Source organism: Rhodamnia argentea, chromosome 8, assembly GCF_020921035.1.
Source record: "Rhodamnia argentea isolate NSW1041297 chromosome 8, ASM2092103v1, whole genome shotgun sequence".
NCBI lineage: Eukaryota > Viridiplantae > Streptophyta > Magnoliopsida > Myrtales > Myrtaceae > Rhodamnia > Rhodamnia argentea.
The window spans coordinates 21,440,110-21,458,170 of record NC_063157.1 but is presented as its reverse complement, the minus strand read 5'-3'; the positions used below and the strand labels follow the sequence as shown (position 1 = coordinate 21,458,170).

At 42.0% G+C, this 18,061-nt stretch overlaps 3 protein-coding genes across 14 annotated transcripts; 2 read left to right on the top strand and 1 right to left on the bottom strand.

The window, feature by feature from the left end:
* On the top strand, positions 1 to 2,243 carry LOC115748122 (adenine/guanine permease AZG1). Its single transcript, XM_030684530.2, has one exon. It carries the CDS (start codon positions 286 to 288, stop codon positions 2,047 to 2,049), a length of 1,764 nt encoding a protein of 587 aa, XP_030540390.2. The 5' UTR covers positions 1 to 285; the 3' UTR covers positions 2,050 to 2,243.
* A 6,253-nt stretch (positions 2,244 to 8,496) lies between these two features.
* LOC115748121 (phosphoglucan phosphatase LSF2, chloroplastic) lies at positions 8,497 to 11,707 on the top strand. Of its 3 annotated transcripts, XR_007199506.1 has the most exons (6): positions 8,497 to 8,876; positions 9,604 to 9,809; positions 10,111 to 10,281; positions 10,762 to 10,976; positions 11,329 to 11,390; positions 11,484 to 11,707. XR_007199506.1 is itself a non-coding variant. In XM_048283852.1 (5 exons), the coding sequence occupies exons 1-4, from the start codon at positions 8,585 to 8,587 to the stop codon at positions 10,966 to 10,968; spliced, it is 876 nt and encodes a 291-aa protein (XP_048139809.1). In that variant the 5' UTR covers positions 8,499 to 8,584; the 3' UTR covers positions 10,969 to 10,976; positions 11,484 to 11,707. The 3 variants fall into 3 exon arrangements, 2 of the variants coding, with proteins under 2 accessions (XP_048139809.1, XP_030540388.1); XM_048283852.1 differs by lacking the exon at positions 11,329 to 11,390 and having other exon boundaries at positions 8,499 to 8,876; XM_030684528.2 differs by lacking the exon at positions 11,329 to 11,390 and having other exon boundaries at positions 8,501 to 8,876; positions 10,765 to 10,976.
* Positions 11,708 to 12,010: 303 nt separating this feature from the next.
* LOC115748120 lies at positions 12,011 to 17,635 on the bottom strand. 10 transcript variants are annotated; one of them, XR_004016191.2, is made up of 15 exons: positions 17,418 to 17,635; positions 17,106 to 17,270; positions 16,610 to 16,708; positions 16,368 to 16,502; positions 16,179 to 16,247; positions 16,006 to 16,102; positions 15,815 to 15,917; positions 14,895 to 15,099; positions 14,562 to 14,675; positions 13,827 to 13,958; positions 13,566 to 13,646; positions 13,097 to 13,213; positions 12,913 to 12,982; positions 12,693 to 12,793; positions 12,132 to 12,215 (listed from the first exon to the last, which is right to left on the bottom strand). XR_004016191.2 is itself a non-coding variant. In XM_048283845.1 (14 exons), the coding sequence occupies exons 1-14, from the start codon at positions 17,517 to 17,519 to the stop codon at positions 12,100 to 12,102; spliced, it is 1,584 nt and encodes a 527-aa protein (XP_048139802.1). In that variant the 5' UTR covers positions 17,520 to 17,635; the 3' UTR covers positions 12,011 to 12,099. The 10 variants fall into 10 exon arrangements, 9 of the variants coding, with proteins under 9 accessions (XP_048139802.1, XP_048139805.1, XP_048139801.1 ...); XM_048283845.1 differs by lacking the exon at positions 12,913 to 12,982 and having other exon boundaries at positions 12,011 to 12,215; positions 12,693 to 12,756; positions 16,610 to 16,688; positions 17,101 to 17,270; XM_048283848.1 differs by lacking the exon at positions 12,913 to 12,982 and having other exon boundaries at positions 12,011 to 12,215.
* Between the last annotated feature and the right edge of the window lie 426 nt (positions 17,636 to 18,061).

Below are 18,061 nucleotides of genomic sequence, written 5' to 3'. Positions count from 1 at the left end.
GCAAAAAATAAAAATAAAAAGAAAAATCCAAACATCACCGTCTCCCGTGTTTAGGGTTTGCGATTGTGCTTCAAGAATCAAGAAAAAGATTCCACGCTCTCGCGAGAATCTTTCTCACGTTAAACTCAGGAACCTCCCCACCCGGGTCTGGTCCAAAACAGCACACTTGTCCCCCGCAAAGTCGCTCCCAAGTTTTTTCCTTTTTCCGACACTCCCACCTTGCTCCTTAGTTCCAATCGCCATAGCCCAAAAAAGCAAAGGTGCCTCGCAGCGCGCGCCTCTTTCATGGTTATGGAGACTGAATTGCCGCCGCCGCAGCCGCAGAGATCGAGGAAGAGCGCCTTGACCCGGCTTAACGACTATGTGGCGGGCAGCCGGGTCGGGAAGCGGTTCAAGGTGTCGGAGCGGAACACGACCTTCACCACGGAGATCCGGGCTGGGACTGCCACCTTCCTCACCATGGCCTACATCCTCGCGGTCAACGCCTCGATCCTGACGGACTCTGGCGGGCCGTGCTCGGTGTCCGACTGCGTCCCGCTGTGCTCGGACACGGCCATCTCGGTGGGCAACTGCACCGGGGCCGGCCTGCAGGTCGTCCAGCCCGACGCGACATGCAAGTTCGACCCGGTGAACCCCGGGTACACGCTCTGCCTGGAGAAGGTGCGCAAGGATCTGATCGTGGCGACTGTGGCGTCCTCGCTCATCGGCTGCGTCATCATGGGGACATTCGCCAACTTGCCGCTCGCCTTGGCCCCGGGAATGGGGACCAACGCCTACTTCGCCTACACGGTGGTCGGGTACCACGGGTCGGGCAACATATCCTACCAGAGCGCCCTGGCCGCGGTGTTCATCGAGGGCCTCCTCTTCCTACTGATCTCGGCGGTCGGACTCCGGGCCAAGCTCGCGAAGCTCATCCCGAAGCCCGTCCGAATAAGCTCGTCCGCCGGAATTGGTCTGTTCCTCGCCTTCATCGGACTACAGAACAGCGAGGGGATCGGGCTTATCGGGTACAGCTCGTCGACACTGCTAACCCTCGGCGGCTGCCCGAGTTCGTCCCGTGTCTCGCTTGCCCCGGTAGTGACCGCCGCCAACGGCACGGTAAGCCTACTCGCTGGAGGCACCGTCTCGAGTGACATCTACTGCCTCCGAGATCGGATGGAGAGCCCGACGTTGTGGCTGGGGATCGTGGGGTTCGTGATCATCGCGTACTGCCTCATCAAGAACGTAAAAGGCGCGATGATTTACGGCATCGTGTTCGTGACGGCCATCTCATGGTTCCGGAACACGAAGGTCACGGCGTTCCCAAACACCGACTCCGGCGACGCGGCCTACGCCTACTTCAAGAAGGTGGTGGACGTGCACGCGATCAAGAAAACGGCCGGGGCGCTGAGCTTCAAGAGCATCGGCAAGGGCAAATTTTGGGAGGCCTTGGTCACGTTCCTCTACGTGGACATATTGGACACCACGGGCACGCTCTATTCCATGGCCAGGTTCGCGGGCTTCGCGGACCAGAACGGGAACTTCGAGGGCCAGTACTTCGCGTTCATGTCCGACGCCACGGCCATCGTGGTGGGGTCGCTGCTGGGGACGTCGCCGGTGACGGCCTTCATCGAGTCGTCCACGGGGATCAAGGAGGGCGGGAGGACAGGCCTCACGGCGCTGACGGCGGCCGGCTACTTCTTCCTGGCGTTCTTCATAACGCCGCTGCTGGCGTCGATCCCGGCATGGGCAGTGGGGCCGCCGCTGATCCTGGTGGGGGTGCTGATGATGAAGTCGGTGGTGGAGATCGACTGGAACGACATGCGGCACGCGATCCCAGCATTTGTGACGCTGATATTGATGCCCCTGACGTATTCGATCGCGTACGGCTTGATCGGCGGGATCGGGACATACATTGTGCTGCACATATGGGATTGGAGCGAGGAATTGCTGGTGAAGTTTGGGTTGGTCAACGGGGATAACGGTGGTGGTGGGGTTAGGGTCAACGGCTCACATGGCCAGCCCAAAGAGGATGGAGATGCCATCAAGGCCGTGGGGCTGGAACCTTAGAATATTTTCCTAAGGAGGTAATTAGATCACTTTTATTCTCTCACTTTTTTTTTTTTTTATTCTCTCTGTCTTTCTTCTTCTTTTTTTCTCTAAATACCCATTAAGAATATTCAATTTTCTAGATAAGTTCTTTTTCACGAAATATTAGGGCAAAGAGATTGGATTCATAAATAAATCGTTGTACATAGACTATTTATTATGCCCACGTGCCTAACTTTATAATATTTCAAATTCACCTTCATTTCGTCTTGAATGCATATATTAATGGACTTTGCAAGATAACAGTCTTTGAATGGCTAAATGTTGTGAGCCACAAATTTTTAAAGGAGTGGGCGCCACAATAATTTTAAATTAATTATTATTTATTTTTTGTGATTCAAAATAAACTGTTAACGTAACAATCACACAAAAATTATTATATAATCAATTTTCTAATGCATAAATAGGCGAACAGAGAGAGGGAGAACACAGCTTGAAAACGCTAAGTTTGTTGGCATTTTCTGCATTATGTAGTGTTCACATGAAAAGACCCTCTTCAACCACTTTGAAAGTTCCCGTCCAATCAGCCAACGTTGTTGATAACAAGCTAAACCAGCATGTCTTAGCCAATGAGAAAAAAAAAATATATGCATAAGCTAAAGCAAGCCACAAATCTCTTACGTACACGGGGGGGCACATCGAGAGGAGCTTCGAAACCACTGTGCACCATTATTTGGTGGGGACAAAAACAAGCAAAGATAAATACGAAAGGCATGTTTTTGGAGCTTGGCTTTTGAAATTATATTACCAGCTCATCCCCGTGTCGCGATCACTATGTACCGCGTCCGATCTTGACTTGACTTTGCTCTCCTCAATAGATCTATCACCGTTAGAGTAATCTGAAAAGGAAGGGAGGATTATCAAAAAGTCCTAAATATATTGTAATTGTATCAATTCAATCTTAATTTCCTATTTGCCAATTGAGTTCTAAACATTTTATATTTATGTTAGTTCAGTCCATTCGGTCAATGTTGGCCTGAAATTGCCGACGTGGCATGACCGACGCCGACGTAGATAATTTTTAAAAATATCAAATTATTTATTTATTTATTATTCTTTTTCTTTTCTTTCTCTTTTTTTCCTTTCTTTCCTTCTTCCTCCCGCCGGTCGCCGGGCTCCACCGATCAACCAGAGGTGAGGGTTGACGAGGCCTTGCCGTCCTTTGGTGAAACTCATCCTCGCCAGTGGCTAGCGAGGCTCGATCTCACCGTCGTTAGGCAAGGCTCGCCGCAATAGTGGCCATCGGAGGCGAGCTTCGCCAAACACTAGCAAGGTCGACCTCGCTGTCCCTCGCCTCCGGCCGACTATCAAGGTTCAGTGACTGGCTGGAGGAAGAAGAAAAGGAAGGGAAAAGGAAAGAAGGGAAAGTATTAAAATGTTATTAAAAATTATCCACGTCGGCGTCAGCCGCCCCACGTCAGCAATTTTCACCCAAGATTGGCACAAATGCAAAAAGTTCAAGATGCAATTAGCAAAAAAAAAAAAAAAGATTTAAAACTGAATTAACATAATTACAATAAGTTTAAGACTTGTTTGGTAATTTTCTAGAAGAAACAGGACTACCTTGAATCTTGAACCTTATGGGTAATTCATAGAAAATATAAGAAAAACTCACCACTAAGTTGAGATGATTCAATGCTGGATAAAGTTTTGAATCTATGTGCACCTGCCAAGATGGTTGTGAAAATACTTTCTTTCTCTTGTGCCTTTTCTCTTTATTTTTTTTTTTTTTTTATTTCATAGAGTAAAAAATGGGGAAAAAGAAAAAGAAAAACCTGTTCAGACATGGGTTCTATCTAAGGGGATATTGCACCAGGCAGAGAACAAATTAAATTACCACGGGGTTGAATGGAGTTGGTCTCTTGGTATATCACTAATGGAAGATTTTTTTTCTTTTCCTTATTTAAACTATGACACCCACCACGGGCATGACGCGTTTGGTGAGCTTTGAGCTCTTTGGCCCTAAGACGCAAGCTGGTCAAAGGTTCAAAACCCTCCCAACGCGTTTCTCGGACTTAAGTGGGGGGCCCTTGCTAGTGGGCTACGGGGCTAGCCTCCCTCCGGGTATAGTCGCCGTCGGAAAGGATCTTCGCCGCCCTTCGGGTGGTGGTGAGTTGACCCGATTACGATTGACGGATCCTGGATTACAAAAAAAAAAAAAAAACTATGACTATCATGCGGGACGAATCATCATTACGAAGGTCGAGTAATCAACTCAGATGATATAGGAACCCTACGTGTCCGTCACATGCTATCATCACGTCCACTAATCCTTATTTAGGAAATGATTATTTCATGCGATATTACACAAAAAGAATTGATAGCGGGGCCCTAAACATACAAATCTAATCACTATACTTGGATATTCTATTAACTTATGTGCAAAAGCACGACATTACAGGTTTAAAATTCTTTTTTTTTTTTTTTGGGGTATGTATGGTACTAAGAGATTGCCACTGAAACTTATATATGTCGTAATAATTGCCTAACAATTCATACATGTATCAGACATCAAGATCGTTACAATTCATAATTTTTTTTTCCAGAAAATCTCGGGCAAAAAGAATATCACATTCTCGCTAGCTGTGAATGGAGACATCCTCACACTTCGTATTCATGTCGATAAGTAGATTGATGTTGTCCCAAAAACCGCGTGGTCCTCCTCCTAAAGTCATGCACAACTCGACTTTTTGTAAGGGATACGGAATTGGGTAGGTTGGATATTGAATGGTCTTTTGGAGGAGAACCAAAATAAAAAATTCATTTCTGCAAGGTTTTAGTCAATCTTCCAGAACGAATTCAGCAGAAAATGGTAGAGAAACTCATGACAAACGCTCGCCCACTTTCTCTTCTTTAGTGGGATTCTAACTGGGTGGCTCGACACAGAAGATTTGAAATGACAGATGTAACCAGCAAACAGGCCTCCCTCATACTGCGCACTAATCAGGGCATAATCAACACGTACTTAAGTACACCGGGCAGTAATCATTCCTTTGAACAGTGAAAGATCTGGAAAAGGGATTGGATGGGAAGCTCGTGGTTTTGGCAACAAATCAGGCTTAAAAGAAAGTGAATTTCAAAAGAAAATTGATTAAAAGGGAAGTTGGTGAAGGGGAATAAATTCTTGGTTGAGAGCTAATCAGACATGAAGTGAAGCATTGGTGCATGTGTCATCTCAAAAAACTATACACATATGTATAAGAATAATATGAAGAAAAAAGATGGGAAAAAAGACAAATTTTGAAGCTTTTTAGGCATCTGGGTAAGCGGATGATTTGAGGATCTGTCTGCCAAACAATCTTAAAGTTAGAGGGGATCCTGATGTTAATAGAGACAGATCATGGTGCTTTTGTCTGAAACAAAAGGCACAACATGTTTGACCCAGCACGAGAAGACCCAGCAATGGAATGCTACAATGCAAGCTTCGTTAATATCTATCTATCTTTGACTTTACAATTTGCATGGAATAAAGAGGTCAATTTAATTTAATTTAATTTAATTTAATTTAATCCCCTCTTTTTCAAGCGTCGACGATTTTCCAAATGGTGCGCTTGTATTCGATATTTCCTATATTTTTTTGGAAATATCGAGAACCCGCTTTGGAAGAGAGGCGTTAAGAAACATAGACCGCAAAAATTACCCGAAAAATAAAGATAAATATGTAGATATTAATCCCTATCAGGGAGTGGAGCTTATTGAAGAAAGGCCACAGAAAACTTGTGATGTGCAACACTTTAGAAAAAGGAAACAGGGAAAGTGACCTCCAACTTCTCTTCTAACCCCACTGGTTCCTTCAATTTCATTTGTTTGTTTGTTTGGTTTTGGTTTCTTGAACACTTGAGAGAATAAATTGACCAAAGGAGCTCCACTGCGAATGATTCGATTGAACTGCTCCCTGGACTTACTTGGAGAGTTTGAATTGCAACTTTAGGACAGAATCTGGGTAAATGAAAACGTGCCTAACTTTCCCACCATCTCAGCACCAAACTTGGCACCGAATACCCACTTACTAGTTGACTTCGACCTTCATTGATCGCCAATACTTTTGTGACTTCATATTTCTCGAGATCTACGTTGAAAATGAGTAATGTCTGATGAATCGCACGCTACGATATAAAACAATCTTGAAAAGGAGGAAAAAGAAGAAGCCATCCCCCGCGATGACTCGAGTACCACATGTTTCAAGTCATCGCTTTTCGTATGCCAAGTTAAGCCCGCCCCCTGGATCTCGCCGCATGTAAATCGCCCACTTCTACCTAGCGAGGGATTTGCAATGTTAAAGTTCAATCACTTTATTAGCTAAATCGTAATAGATTCCCATAATTGCAAAAGAAGAAGATGAAGAAAAGGACTATTTTTCTCTTCATATGTTAACATGTTCGAGGACATTAATGATCAAATTCCTTAATTTCGAAAATGCTCATTGAAATGAACATACCAAGTTAATAAAACACATGATATGCAAGAAGGTGAAATATTTTTGCAAGCAAACGAAGAAGAAGAGAGAGGTTGAAATACGAAGCATGCCCCAAGATGCCATGGGCCTTTGAAAGCTCACTGATAAGTTGGGTTGACCAAGTTGGGCTGTATCCCAATTCATATTCTCCCTTTTTTCTTTTTCTTTTTTTTTTCTTTTCTTCCTTATATCTGTTACAATTTACAAAGTCAAAAGTCAAGAAAAAAAATTGGGGATCGCCGACTCCTTTTTTTTTTTTTTTTTTTTTTGGTTATCAATTCGAGAATAAGTAATTGACCAAAAAAAAAAATCGAGGATAAGTGATAAAATTCATGTAGATAATATTATTCTAAAAGGCTGTGGTCCCATAATGTCTCGGGAAAAGCAAGTGATGTTATAACCAAAGAAACGTTTGTATCTTTCTATGGAGATTATTCCCATTGTTTCGAAAATGGAGTTGGCTCTTTTGTACGCACTGGGCTTGTGCAGCTTGTGGACTATTGACCTCCTAAATTGGTTTCGATTCCTCGTCAAATTTGACCATGCGACATGAATATACATGCATCATGTTCATCAAGAGTTCGTTTGTTGATTCAGGCTCGGTATTTTTGACGGAAATTTTCTATCGGACAAAATAGTCGTTTAAAAGTCAAAAGTCGTTTTTCAAAACACGATTACATATCAAGACTAAATCCAAAGATCTCGACACTTAGACACGAACCTCGCCTCCCGTGCTCTGATCCTTAGCGACTGGGCCTGGGTCCCAAAAGCTAGGCTCAAGTCCACAAAGGCCGGGCTCAAGATCCTTGTGCTGGTGCCTAGGTCCCTATCGTCACTCGAGACCCTAGGGCCTTTACCTTTTGGTCTCTAGCGGCCATGCCTAGGTAGCTTGCTCACAGGGACCGATTCCTTGACGGTTGGGCCTACATTCACAAAGGCTGGACGTAGGTCCTCAAGGCTGAGCCCAAGATTCCCAATGCTGGTACCCAAGTCACTAGCACCCCGGGCCCAGGTTCAAGTCCCTCGAGGCTGGCCCAGAAGCGTGGTGCCCATGCCTGGGAACCTAGCTCTAGTGCCCAAGTCATCAGGGGTTTAGGCCTGAGTTTACAATGTTCGGCCTCAGGTCTCTAGAGGCCGACCCCACTTCCTCGGGAGTCAAGCTTGAATCCACAAAGGTTGGGCCTAAGTCCCCCGAGGCCCGGCCCAAGACCCCAGTGTCTGCGCCGGTGCCTATGCCCGACTCTCTCGCCCAAGTCACTGTTGCCTGGCCTAAATCCATGAAGGTTGGGCCTGGATCCCCCACGCCCCTGCTCGGGCTAATGGCTGGCCCAAGAAACTCCAACTCCTGTGACAGGGGTTTTGGTGGCTGGCTATGCCTTATATATCACATGAATAGTGCATATCTATATAAGAAATAAAAATAAAGCTATAATTTCTAAACGACGGGAGATAATTGCAAGTTCATTTTTAGATTTTAACAAACGCCGGAAAAAATGTTGACATTGTTCTGATTACATCTTCTTGAAAAACATTTTTCAAAACTATTGAATTTTCTCGCAAATAAATTAAGCCGCTCGGAAACATTTCTTTGTCAACGGTTCGCAATTAATTTTATACATGTGTCGCCAAGCTCATGGATACATGTACACGTATGCTGAATGTGCATACAGACACATCTTGCAATGTACAAATATTCACAAATTAACTCATTTTTCTCTATTTTGAGCTAAGTTTGTATAGTGAGGAAGTTTGGGGTTGATCTCGTGCTTCTTGCAACGTTCCAAGAATTTAAGTGATTTTACGGGCACGACTTGACCAACCCTTTGGAAGTTGACACGAGTTTTTTTACTAGAGCGACCCGAAAGAGAGAAAATACAAGAAGGAAAATGACCTTAAAAGTCCTTCAATAAACAAGCGAAATGGGAAAAACTGTGAGGACATTATGGTCAAACGAGTGATGCTATCAATCCTTAAGTTGCACCCAAAGGAGCCAAACCCACTGGTGGGAGCAGCAGAGAAGTTGCCAGAGAAGAGGCGAGAATGGAGGCCATTGTCAAAGCCTGCTATTCTTCCTTCGTCCTCATGCCTGCACTCGACAAAGATGCAATTTTTACGACGAAGAAGAAGAAGAAACACGTGTGCACTGTCATGGGTTCAAATAATCCCTTCAAGCTGAGCAAAATCTCGTGCGAAGTATCAGAAGGTGGGGTCAAGCCTAAACAGAAACCCACCATAATGAGAGCGTCAGCTATTCCCGGGAGCAGGACAGAGGATTATAACACAGCCATGAAGAGGATGATGAGGAACCCTTATGAATATCACCATGATCTTGGTAAGAATCCGTTAATTCCCTTTCTACCCTGGTTTACATATATATATTTTTTACAAGATAAACTATTAATTTTAGACTCGACGGTAGTTTTGCTAGCCTCACTATTGGGAAAGTTCCTGTTCTTATGTCTCATTAGTTTTGACGCAGCACGATGGGTTTGTCAGTTTTGGCTGATTGGAAATGCTAGGATGAAGGGATTCTTCTCTATCTTCTTTTGACTTTGCCCTGGATTAATTTTCTGCACATATTTTAATGAGGAAATATATTCTGATTCATGAATATAGTGCCTGTTCTGTTTAGAGGAAAGATGGATGATCCTTTTGACTTTGTCAAGTTGTGGACCGCTCAACTCTACTCTTGTATCTGTTTCTTTAGTCTATACAATTCGTGGGTCTACTTGTTTTCCCCTAATGGCCGACTGCCTTTTTGCTATAGTGAGATTATGTCCAGCAACATATCTTTATCTTTTGGTTGAAGTCCGATGAAAAAAAATTAAAGTTGTCTTGCTTTGCCTAAAGAACTATCAATATCATAAATATAGCAAAAGGAAATCCCAAAAGCTTTAAGCTTTTTGGTTGAATATGCCTTGACTGCTTGCTACCTGAGTTACATTCATTTTGTTTTGAATTTATGTTTGTGAACATGAGTAATTCCTTTCCAGCGACTAGAAGCTAAATGTAGCTGATTGAAGTGTTGTGATGATCTAATAGTGAGGTCCTCTGTTCAGGCATGAATTACACACTGATAACTGATAATTTGATCGTGGGCTCGCAGCCTCAGAAACCTGAAGATATTGATCATCTGAAACACGAAGAGAATGTCGCTTACATATTAAACTTGCAGCAAGATAGGGACATTGAATACTGGGGAATCGACTTCCAGGCTATCCTGAGAAGATGTCAGGAACTTGGAATCCAGCATATTAGAAGGCCGGTGAGCGAGCATATTTTGCCCTCTTACTAGAAAATGCTGCTTCAGCTAAAGTATGTTTAAAGTTTTCACTGTGGAGAATTCAAGCAATGTTATCCCATTATTGAGATGCAAGAATGCTAATTTCATATTGTCCACTAACTTCGAGATGACATGAACACAGTATGAGATCTCTTTTGCAGCTATTGTATCCTTAAAAAAGGTCAATGGTTTTGTTCTATGGATGAATGAATAGGTTGCCTAGTACATGATTACCATTCTAATGTGTCTTTTCTTTTTCTTTTTTTGTTCTGTGCATTGTTAGGCAAGAGATTTCGATCCAGATTCGTTGAGAAGTGGATTACCCAAAGCTGTGTCGTCTTTAGAGCGGGCAATCTCAGATGGAAAGGGGAGGGTTTATGTGCACTGTACAGCTGGTCTTGGAAGGGCCCCTGCCATTGCAGTTGCTTATTTGTACTGGTTCTGTGGCATGGATGTGAGTCCTCGCATTGATACTTCCTTTCTCAAAGTACTTATTTACTGCTTTCAGATCGATTCTTTGACAACTGTGGGATTCTGGACATGAAAAAAACTATATTGCCATTTAAGCCAATAACTTTTTTGCAGAACCAAGTAAGTACAGTGATTTTCTTTAGGTTTTGGTCCTTAAGCTTCCTTCTTTTTACCAATGTTGTCATGCTTATGCATGCAATTTGCAAGTACCTTCAAGATGCTATTATGTCGAATGGAAATGCACTAAAAAGACAAAGTGGATAAGCTGAATTTTTTTTTTTTACTGCTGACCTTGTGGAGGTAAGGCACTTTCATTTCACAAAGTTGGTGACTTAACTGAACTTACGTCTAGTATACGTAACATGAACCACATGATGGATTTTCTATTTTTAGTTGTTTAAATCTCTTAAGCTATTTGCTTAAAGTTCTATAGCAACTGAATTTATGATCTGTGGTAATGGAGAAGCTGAACAAGGCTTATGCCTTTCTTACTGCAAAACGGCCTTGTGGACCGAATAAAAGAGCCATACGTGGAGCTACCTACGATCTGGCCAAGAATGATCCATGGAAGGAGCCTTTTGAGAGTCTTCCAGAATATGCTTTTGAAGATATTGCTGATTGGGAGAGAAGCTTGATTCAGGACCATGTACGTTCTCTTCATGGGACTTGAATGGCCATGTAAGGACTCTATCTCCTTCTTTCTGTGGGTTTGTCTAGTTCTTCTCCACTCTCAGAGATGGGAGTCTGATTACATACTGTGATAGACAGTCCTATTTCTTTTATTCTCGATGGAAAATTACTTGCTGATATCTCTGACAATCTTGTGGCATCTTCCCAGCAGTCTCGCTAGTTATTCATGTCGGCCGTAACTTAAAATTCAGGCCTTTGGTTCGCAGGATTTGGCTATTCAAATTAGGCGAGATCCTCTATTAATCGTCTAAATAACCATCAAACCATGTATGAACAGGCGATCTGATTAACGGATGTGTCTAATCCTTGTTTTGTATATTGACTTTTATGAATTGATTAGGCTAGGCTTCATGCTCTTAAGGTGGTCATGTTCTTGAGATCTGAGAACTATTTAAAGACTGGGTCGGTGCGCGCACCGGACTCCTTACTCATAAGTGCTTTTCTGTTTTGACTCCTGGCTACATCCGTTATATAACATATCCCTGATGGTTGTAGGTCTACGGATATCTATGCTGAGACAACTTCTTCCCTATGGTACCAGCAGAGGTTTGGAGTATGGAACGATTTTACAGAGGGTTGTTGAGGCAGAGAATGATGGTTTCTGTTGATTTACTGTTACAGTCACGTAAACCTCAGTGTCTCGAGGATTATACAAAACTTGATTGGAGAAGAACTTGAAACCCGTCATCGTTTAATATGAATGGTTTTATAGTTTCATACATACAAAGCGAGAACATTGACGCATGCTGTTGATATGATACTGGGTGCCAGTTCCTTTTTGTAGTAGAGTGAGGTCCATCGAACCGAAGTCAATGGTGAACAGAAACGGTGTATCCGAGCTCTCATATTGCTAAAGTTTGAGATTGGAATTTGAACTAAATATAACTCTCAATCACCTAATAATTCATGGCTTAGGAATTTAGTGCATGTTTGATAACCCATGCAATGGAGGTTTCTATTTTTATTCCACGCTAGTATTTGGCATCATTTGAGGCAAAATGTTTGTCTTCTGTGAACAGAACTAGAGGGAAATGTGAATTCATGAGAGTCAACTTTGGTTCTGTATCTCAATGCTGGCATGATTTGTAAACCATTAAAGTGAATCCATAGTCTACATCAACATAAACCTGAGCTGGCTGTGGTCCCAATCGAAAATCAGAAAATGCAAATGGGACGCATCGAGGAGCATTTGCTGGCTCTGAAGCTCCAAGCCATTGAGGATGCAACCTGCAATGGTATTCCACAGTTTAGCCTCGACTTGTTTTTACTTTTAAGCCATTCAACAGATTTGGGATACTTGTTTTGCTCCAAGAGCAACTCGTTATTCTACAAAAGAAGAGCCTACAACAAGAGACAGAAGCACTTGCAGGTGCAAACGAAGTATGTACTTTCCTTGCGAATGGAGTGCAAATTATACAGAAGCAGCACATCCACGAAATCCACTTTTCAGTCGTTAAATCAGATTTCAAAAACCCAAACAAAGTTCCTTCCAAATATATATAATGTATGTGATTGCTTTGAAAAGTTCTGACTTCTGAGCATGTGGCGTAGAAAATAATTAAGGACGTCTGACCTCTACTGACACCAAACAATGGTAACATCATGGAGAATATTACTTTTCCCATTGGATTCTGAATTCTCAGTGAAGAAGTTCCTTTGCAATCGCATTACATTCGATGAAGGATCAATCAGAAAAATAACCACCTGAAAGTGTTCCACTGTGTACATTGAGGCCGAGCTTACTTGATGCTTCCGTTGAGAAGATGAGCTTGAACATCATGATATATGGTCACCACTATAAAATTCTATTCAAAAGAAGTTAAAAGGATTCTGCTAAGAATCATGAACTTTCTTAAATATGAAAAATTCCTCATAATGTACAAATATGGCTGTGAAGTAAAAATGCTCTAGGAAGTAACAATACTCTTGTGTCGTGCAAGCTGTGCCTGGCGCCGCCCTAAGTGGAATGCCGTGAAAATCCATAGTACACAGACCTAGGGTAGCCCACGGAGAAGAGTCAAGAAGGTATAATTAACGAACAGCAATAAGCATAGCTATTTGGTTTCTAATAAAACACTCATCCAACATAAAATCAGTTCTCTACGTACAGGCAAGGCGTATAAGGAGACTGTTGATATTTTCCCATTGAGAGAGCCAAAAAGCAACTTAAACATTCCAGCTGCTGTTGCATCACCTAATCTCTGGACAATAACATCTATGCATACCTGCATTTATACATATCAGGCATAAGAATCCCATAATTCCCAGCATTTCTTCATCATCATCATGTCATACACTAGCACTATTCAGATGAAATGAGACTCATTCATCATCCAGAAAGCCAAACTCAGTCTGACCAAGAATCAACGGTAGCATGCGCATGACAGAAGTTCTAAATGATTTGACAAAATCATCAATAAGAAAACCTTTAGGCTTGTTATCCAGGAACTTGTTCAGAAAAACTGTAATGAAAAAGTTCCTCAAGACCAATTAACCTAATTAAGTTTGCAATTATGTATACCGACATCAAAACTTAAGGAGAGATAAACAACTTTCTCACTGAGTGAATATTCATACCTTAGCTTTGTACTTCTCATCCTGTGAGACTACAGTAAACAAAAGTTCTCTTCCGGGCCTTGTAACAACATATGAGACAACCTGGAATTGCACATACTGATATCAACTCTTTCGTTTTCATGCTTTTATATTTAAGACTACGCGAAAGTGTGAATTCAGGAGGATGAAACGAGGAATTGCAGATTTAGAAATTACAGTCGGATATATTCAATGTCTCTAGATGATTTACAGAGAATAAATAAATAGGGCATAGTTTAACACCTTTCGCAAGGTCTCAGAAATTGCAATTGCTACCCAAGTAGGCCAAACTGCAACCACGACCAAGTTTGACAAGGCAACTATAGGAGCAGAACAAATAGCAACAGTAACCCCAGCAACAGCAAGAATGCGACCCTACAATAAAAGCAACTTTTAAACTTAAAATTAAGAATAATGGCATATGTTATTATCAAATAGATACAAAATACAGTTTCTCTAGCATTTAACGACACCCCTGAGGCTGCAAACTATTAGAGTGGTAGGGAAACATTAGACAAAACCAACATATTAATAAAGGAGAGCACCAAATCATAAACGTCTATGGGTTGAAATCAAGGGGGCATCAATTACAATACAGAGAAGTTTGCGTAAGTTTTGATGCACAAATAGCAATTTCCTCTTAAGCTGGAGAAAAGCTTCTACTCAGACCAGATTAAGTGAAGAAGTTAATTGCTTGGTGATTACATATAGACAACAGGGAAAAAGTAGGTTCTCCCTAGTTTCACAAGTTCACATCCTACTTTTCAAAAGAGATTGCCCATCGTACCACTCAAGCAGAACAACAGGGAAAGTAAATGGATGCCCCCATGAATCCACTAAACATTCAGGCGAAACAATAGAGAAGCAAACTGATATCCACTAAGCACATCCCTCCAAATAAACTTAATAACACTATAAGTTATAAGTGACCACCAAATGTTCATCCATCCAAACTGCAGAAATTTAGAAATTTAGTACCGTCAGTGTGAGTTGGCCTGCAAGTATGAAGATGGCAATGAAGCTGTTAATCTGGGCAAACAATTTTCTCCGGTCAGTTGAGCTTGAAACAGCCATTGCTATCACAGTAACTTTCTGCAGTTGTAGACACAAGGAAATTCAGAAAATAATGGCAAGAGCATCCGGCAAATGCTCGATGTCTCGAAGAAAAGCCAAACGAATACACATCCAAAGGAAACCTCGGTTAAAAAAAATGTTCAAAGGAAAACCTTCAGTAGGAATAAATTCTGCAGTCAGTCATAAGACTATTCTGAAAATATCACATGCAAATATAAAGCCATAAGCTTATCTTACCTGAAAATAGAAGAATGATGAGACAACTGCACTCAGCCAGAGAAATAACGAGACATATAACAGATATGTGGAGGATAAAATAAGCCAGAATCCATCTAAAATAGCCCAAAGCTGAGGCTTCACTGCTGTAGTAGCTGATGTGGGAGAAGAAACAGCAGGTTCGGTCTTTCCATTGGAGTCCTTTTGTTGATCAGGATCAATTTTTCTAAGGAAGAGGATTAACAAAGCTTAGCACAAAGTTTGTTTTTCTAACAAGCAAAGAGAAAGGCCACATAATCATGTTAATCCAACCTAAGAAAACTAAGCTCGCGATTGCCAGAAAATCAAGCCAAAATGGTTGGGTTACATTTCAGAAGGTTTGACTCTCATAATCTAAGCTCACTATTGCTGGAACATGGGCTTGAGGTATGTCAATTGAAACTAAACAAATCATGGTAGGAACAATGTGAACATCAAGTGGAAATTCACCTATATGTACTCATAGTTGTCTTGCCAAAGCTATCTTCCTTTCTAATCTCACATATATTTGAAAGAGACTCATCGTCTGAATTTGGCAGACGAAGAGTAATAATTGAGATTTAAGGAGGAAGGTAATAATCCCATATGATGAGACAAGGCCTCAATAAGTTAAATGAACCACTCATTAGAGGCCCCATGTCCACTTCACGAACTATAAAGCATTTCAAAGCTTTACTTAAAGATTAAGTAATCTTCAGTGCTATGAAGAAATGACAGCTGCTCAATTCCAATCACATGATCAATTTGTGCCTGCAGTAGTGCCTAGCAGTCCTCCACATGCAAGCACACGGTCTCTCAGGATCTACCAGTCTAAAAAAGACTGACCCCATGGCGGCGAGCATTCCACATTTAACGTATTCTGCAGTTCATATAAAAATGCAAGTACATGAAATCCACCTAACCTGATGGGAGATAACTCTTCAGGACAATGAGGTAACTCTTGGTCGATCCCTTTCGCCGATTGTGCAGCAAGTTCCAGAAAAACGGAAGCAAAGAGAAGCAACACTGAATTTGAAACAGTCCACTGTTCACAACTGAAAAGAGAAGGAGAAATAGGACAAAATTTTATAGTGTGAAGCAGGCAGACACGTACGCGGACCCAACCGGGCCATTAGCGTGGCAAACAGAGAGCCAAACAGCTGGCCTAGTGTAGCACCCGCACCAATGAAACCGAAGAGTCTTGAACCTGACTGGATATAGAATTGAGTAAGAATGATAGATTTTACACTATCTGCTTAATGACATAACACATAGCAACACACAAACCTCGCTGTCCATCACATCAATCACTCTAGCCCAAGTTGATGAAATAGTGATAAGATTAAGCAAAGCAACCTGCAAAGGCAAATATCCATCAATTGGAATCCCACTCGACCATCAATGACCAAAATGTCCAAAATGAGCAATAGCTAGTTCACTTCCGGATGTAGCAACATAAATTGGAAAATATCATACCCAAAGGAACAATCCCACTCTAACTGACACGTAAAACCATCCATATTCCTTCCCACCTGCAGGAGATGATGGACTGGCATGATTGATATCAACTCCTGCCTGCTCATCTGTTGTAGAGGACAAAGCAACAGACCCCTAGAGAAGAAAAGGAAAAAGCTAGCCTCAAATCAGATTTAACGAACAGAAGACTGTATCATAATTTACTGTGTGATGAAAATACTACTCAGAATTCTCCCTTGTACCTTCCATATGGATAGTGAAAACCCAGGCGAGGAAAATAGCCATAGAGTGAAGAATATGACAAGTGATATGCTGAAGAACCTGTGAATCAAAACCAGAGCCTGAAATTTCAAAAAGAACCTGATTATCTAAGAGCGGAAAAATTTGAACACATTTATATCAGAAAATATTCGGAAGCCGTAACTACCTAAAGAAGGATATATGCCAAATATAACTAGAAGGAATAGACATCTGACTAAGATGAACAACCGAATAAAGAAAAGGGTCCAAACTGGATTGCCGAAGTTGAGTCCAGATACAACTCTCTCATTTTCTTGATTCGAATCCGAATCTCTACGAAGCTATAAAATTACAACACGCACGCGCGCATAATCTCACTTGAGGACACTCTCGTGTCGTTCATTTCGTCATCAAACAGTGTGAACCAACGTAAAGTACCAATGCCAAACAAATAGAATGAAGGAACACGGAAGGCTCAAATGGAAGGACATACAACACCTTGCCTTTCGAGAGATTGGGCAAAGAGAAGATGAGAGTCGAAACAGGGGCAGCGACCAAAGTGAGCGCCAACGACCCGGCGAAAAGGCCGGGGAGATTCGACAGCCCGAGAGAGATCGCGCCATCGTCGCGCAGCGGAAGCACCATGAAGTAGGCGCTCAGAATCTGCAGCGCCTCGGAATTCGGCGGGAGAGATCAATAATCAGCGCACTCACAATCGATAACACGTCGAGCGAAGGCACGAGATGACAGAAAAAACCATCAACGCCCGTTGACGAGGAGATTGGGAGAGGGGGAGGAAGCGGAACTTACGAAGAAGAAGCAGGAGGAAGAATGGAGCAGAGGAGAGGTCTCGTGAGGGTGCACGGAGACGAAGTTGGACACGATCGCGTGCGATCGAGACCGGTTGTTCATTTTTGCTCGGAGATTGCCGCTGTCTCCGAAGGGGAATCACGCAGCTTCAAGCCATCGCCATTGCCAATGCCAACTAAACTGAAAGTTTGACCAGCACGTTCTCTCTCTCTCTCGTTAACATCATTTTTGTTCCCAGATTTCTTTAGTTTTTGGTCGTGCTAAGTAATTCTTTAGTTCCTTAATAATTTTTTATGCAGTTCAGAGAACAGATCTTTTTAAGTTTTCGATCACGTTAAAGTAATTCTTTAGGTTTTTAACAATTTTCTAAGCATTCGATAATTATCAATAGTAACGGGTTTCTTTAGCTTTCGATCATGTTAAGCAATACTTTAGATTCTCAATGATTTCCTACGCATTCGATAATTACCAATAACTCAAAGAACAAAAGGTGATGATAAAGTAGTTGTTATTCCTAAAATAATCAATTCATCTCAATTAGGAACAAATTTGATTAATCACTATAACTGTTGATTTTAATGATCGAAGCTATATACATAAATAAGTGTCATCTATCAATTAGACGCTTAAGGAGATGTTAAGTC

Bases quoted from the DNA above. Each gene is read 5' to 3' on its own strand.
- LOC115748121 (XM_048283852.1), top strand. From the start codon at position 8,585: ATGGAGGCCATTGTCAAAGCCTGCTATTCTTCCTTCGTCCTCATGCCT. The intron at 8,877-9,603 runs GTAAGAATCCGT...TCCTCTGTTCAG, and splicing joins TGAATATCACCATGATCTTG to GCATGAATTACACACTGATA. The intron at 9,810-10,110 runs GTGAGCGAGCAT...GTGCATTGTTAG, and splicing joins TCCAGCATATTAGAAGGCCG to GCAAGAGATTTCGATCCAGA.
- LOC115748122 (XM_030684530.2), top strand. From the start codon at position 286: ATGGTTATGGAGACTGAATTGCCGCCGCCGCAGCCGCAGAGATCGAGG.
- LOC115748120 (XM_048283844.1), bottom strand. From the start codon at position 17,519: ATGAACAACCGGTCTCGATCGCACGCGATCGTGTCCAACTTCGTCTCC. The intron at 15,918-16,005 runs GTACGTGTCTGC...TTTCAAATTCAG, and splicing joins AATGGCCCGGTTGGGTCCGC to TGTTGCTTCTCTTTGCTTCC. The intron at 12,216-12,692 runs GTGGTTATTTTT...ATACCATTGCAG, and splicing joins ACACAGTGGAACACTTTCAG to GTTGCATCCTCAATGGCTTG.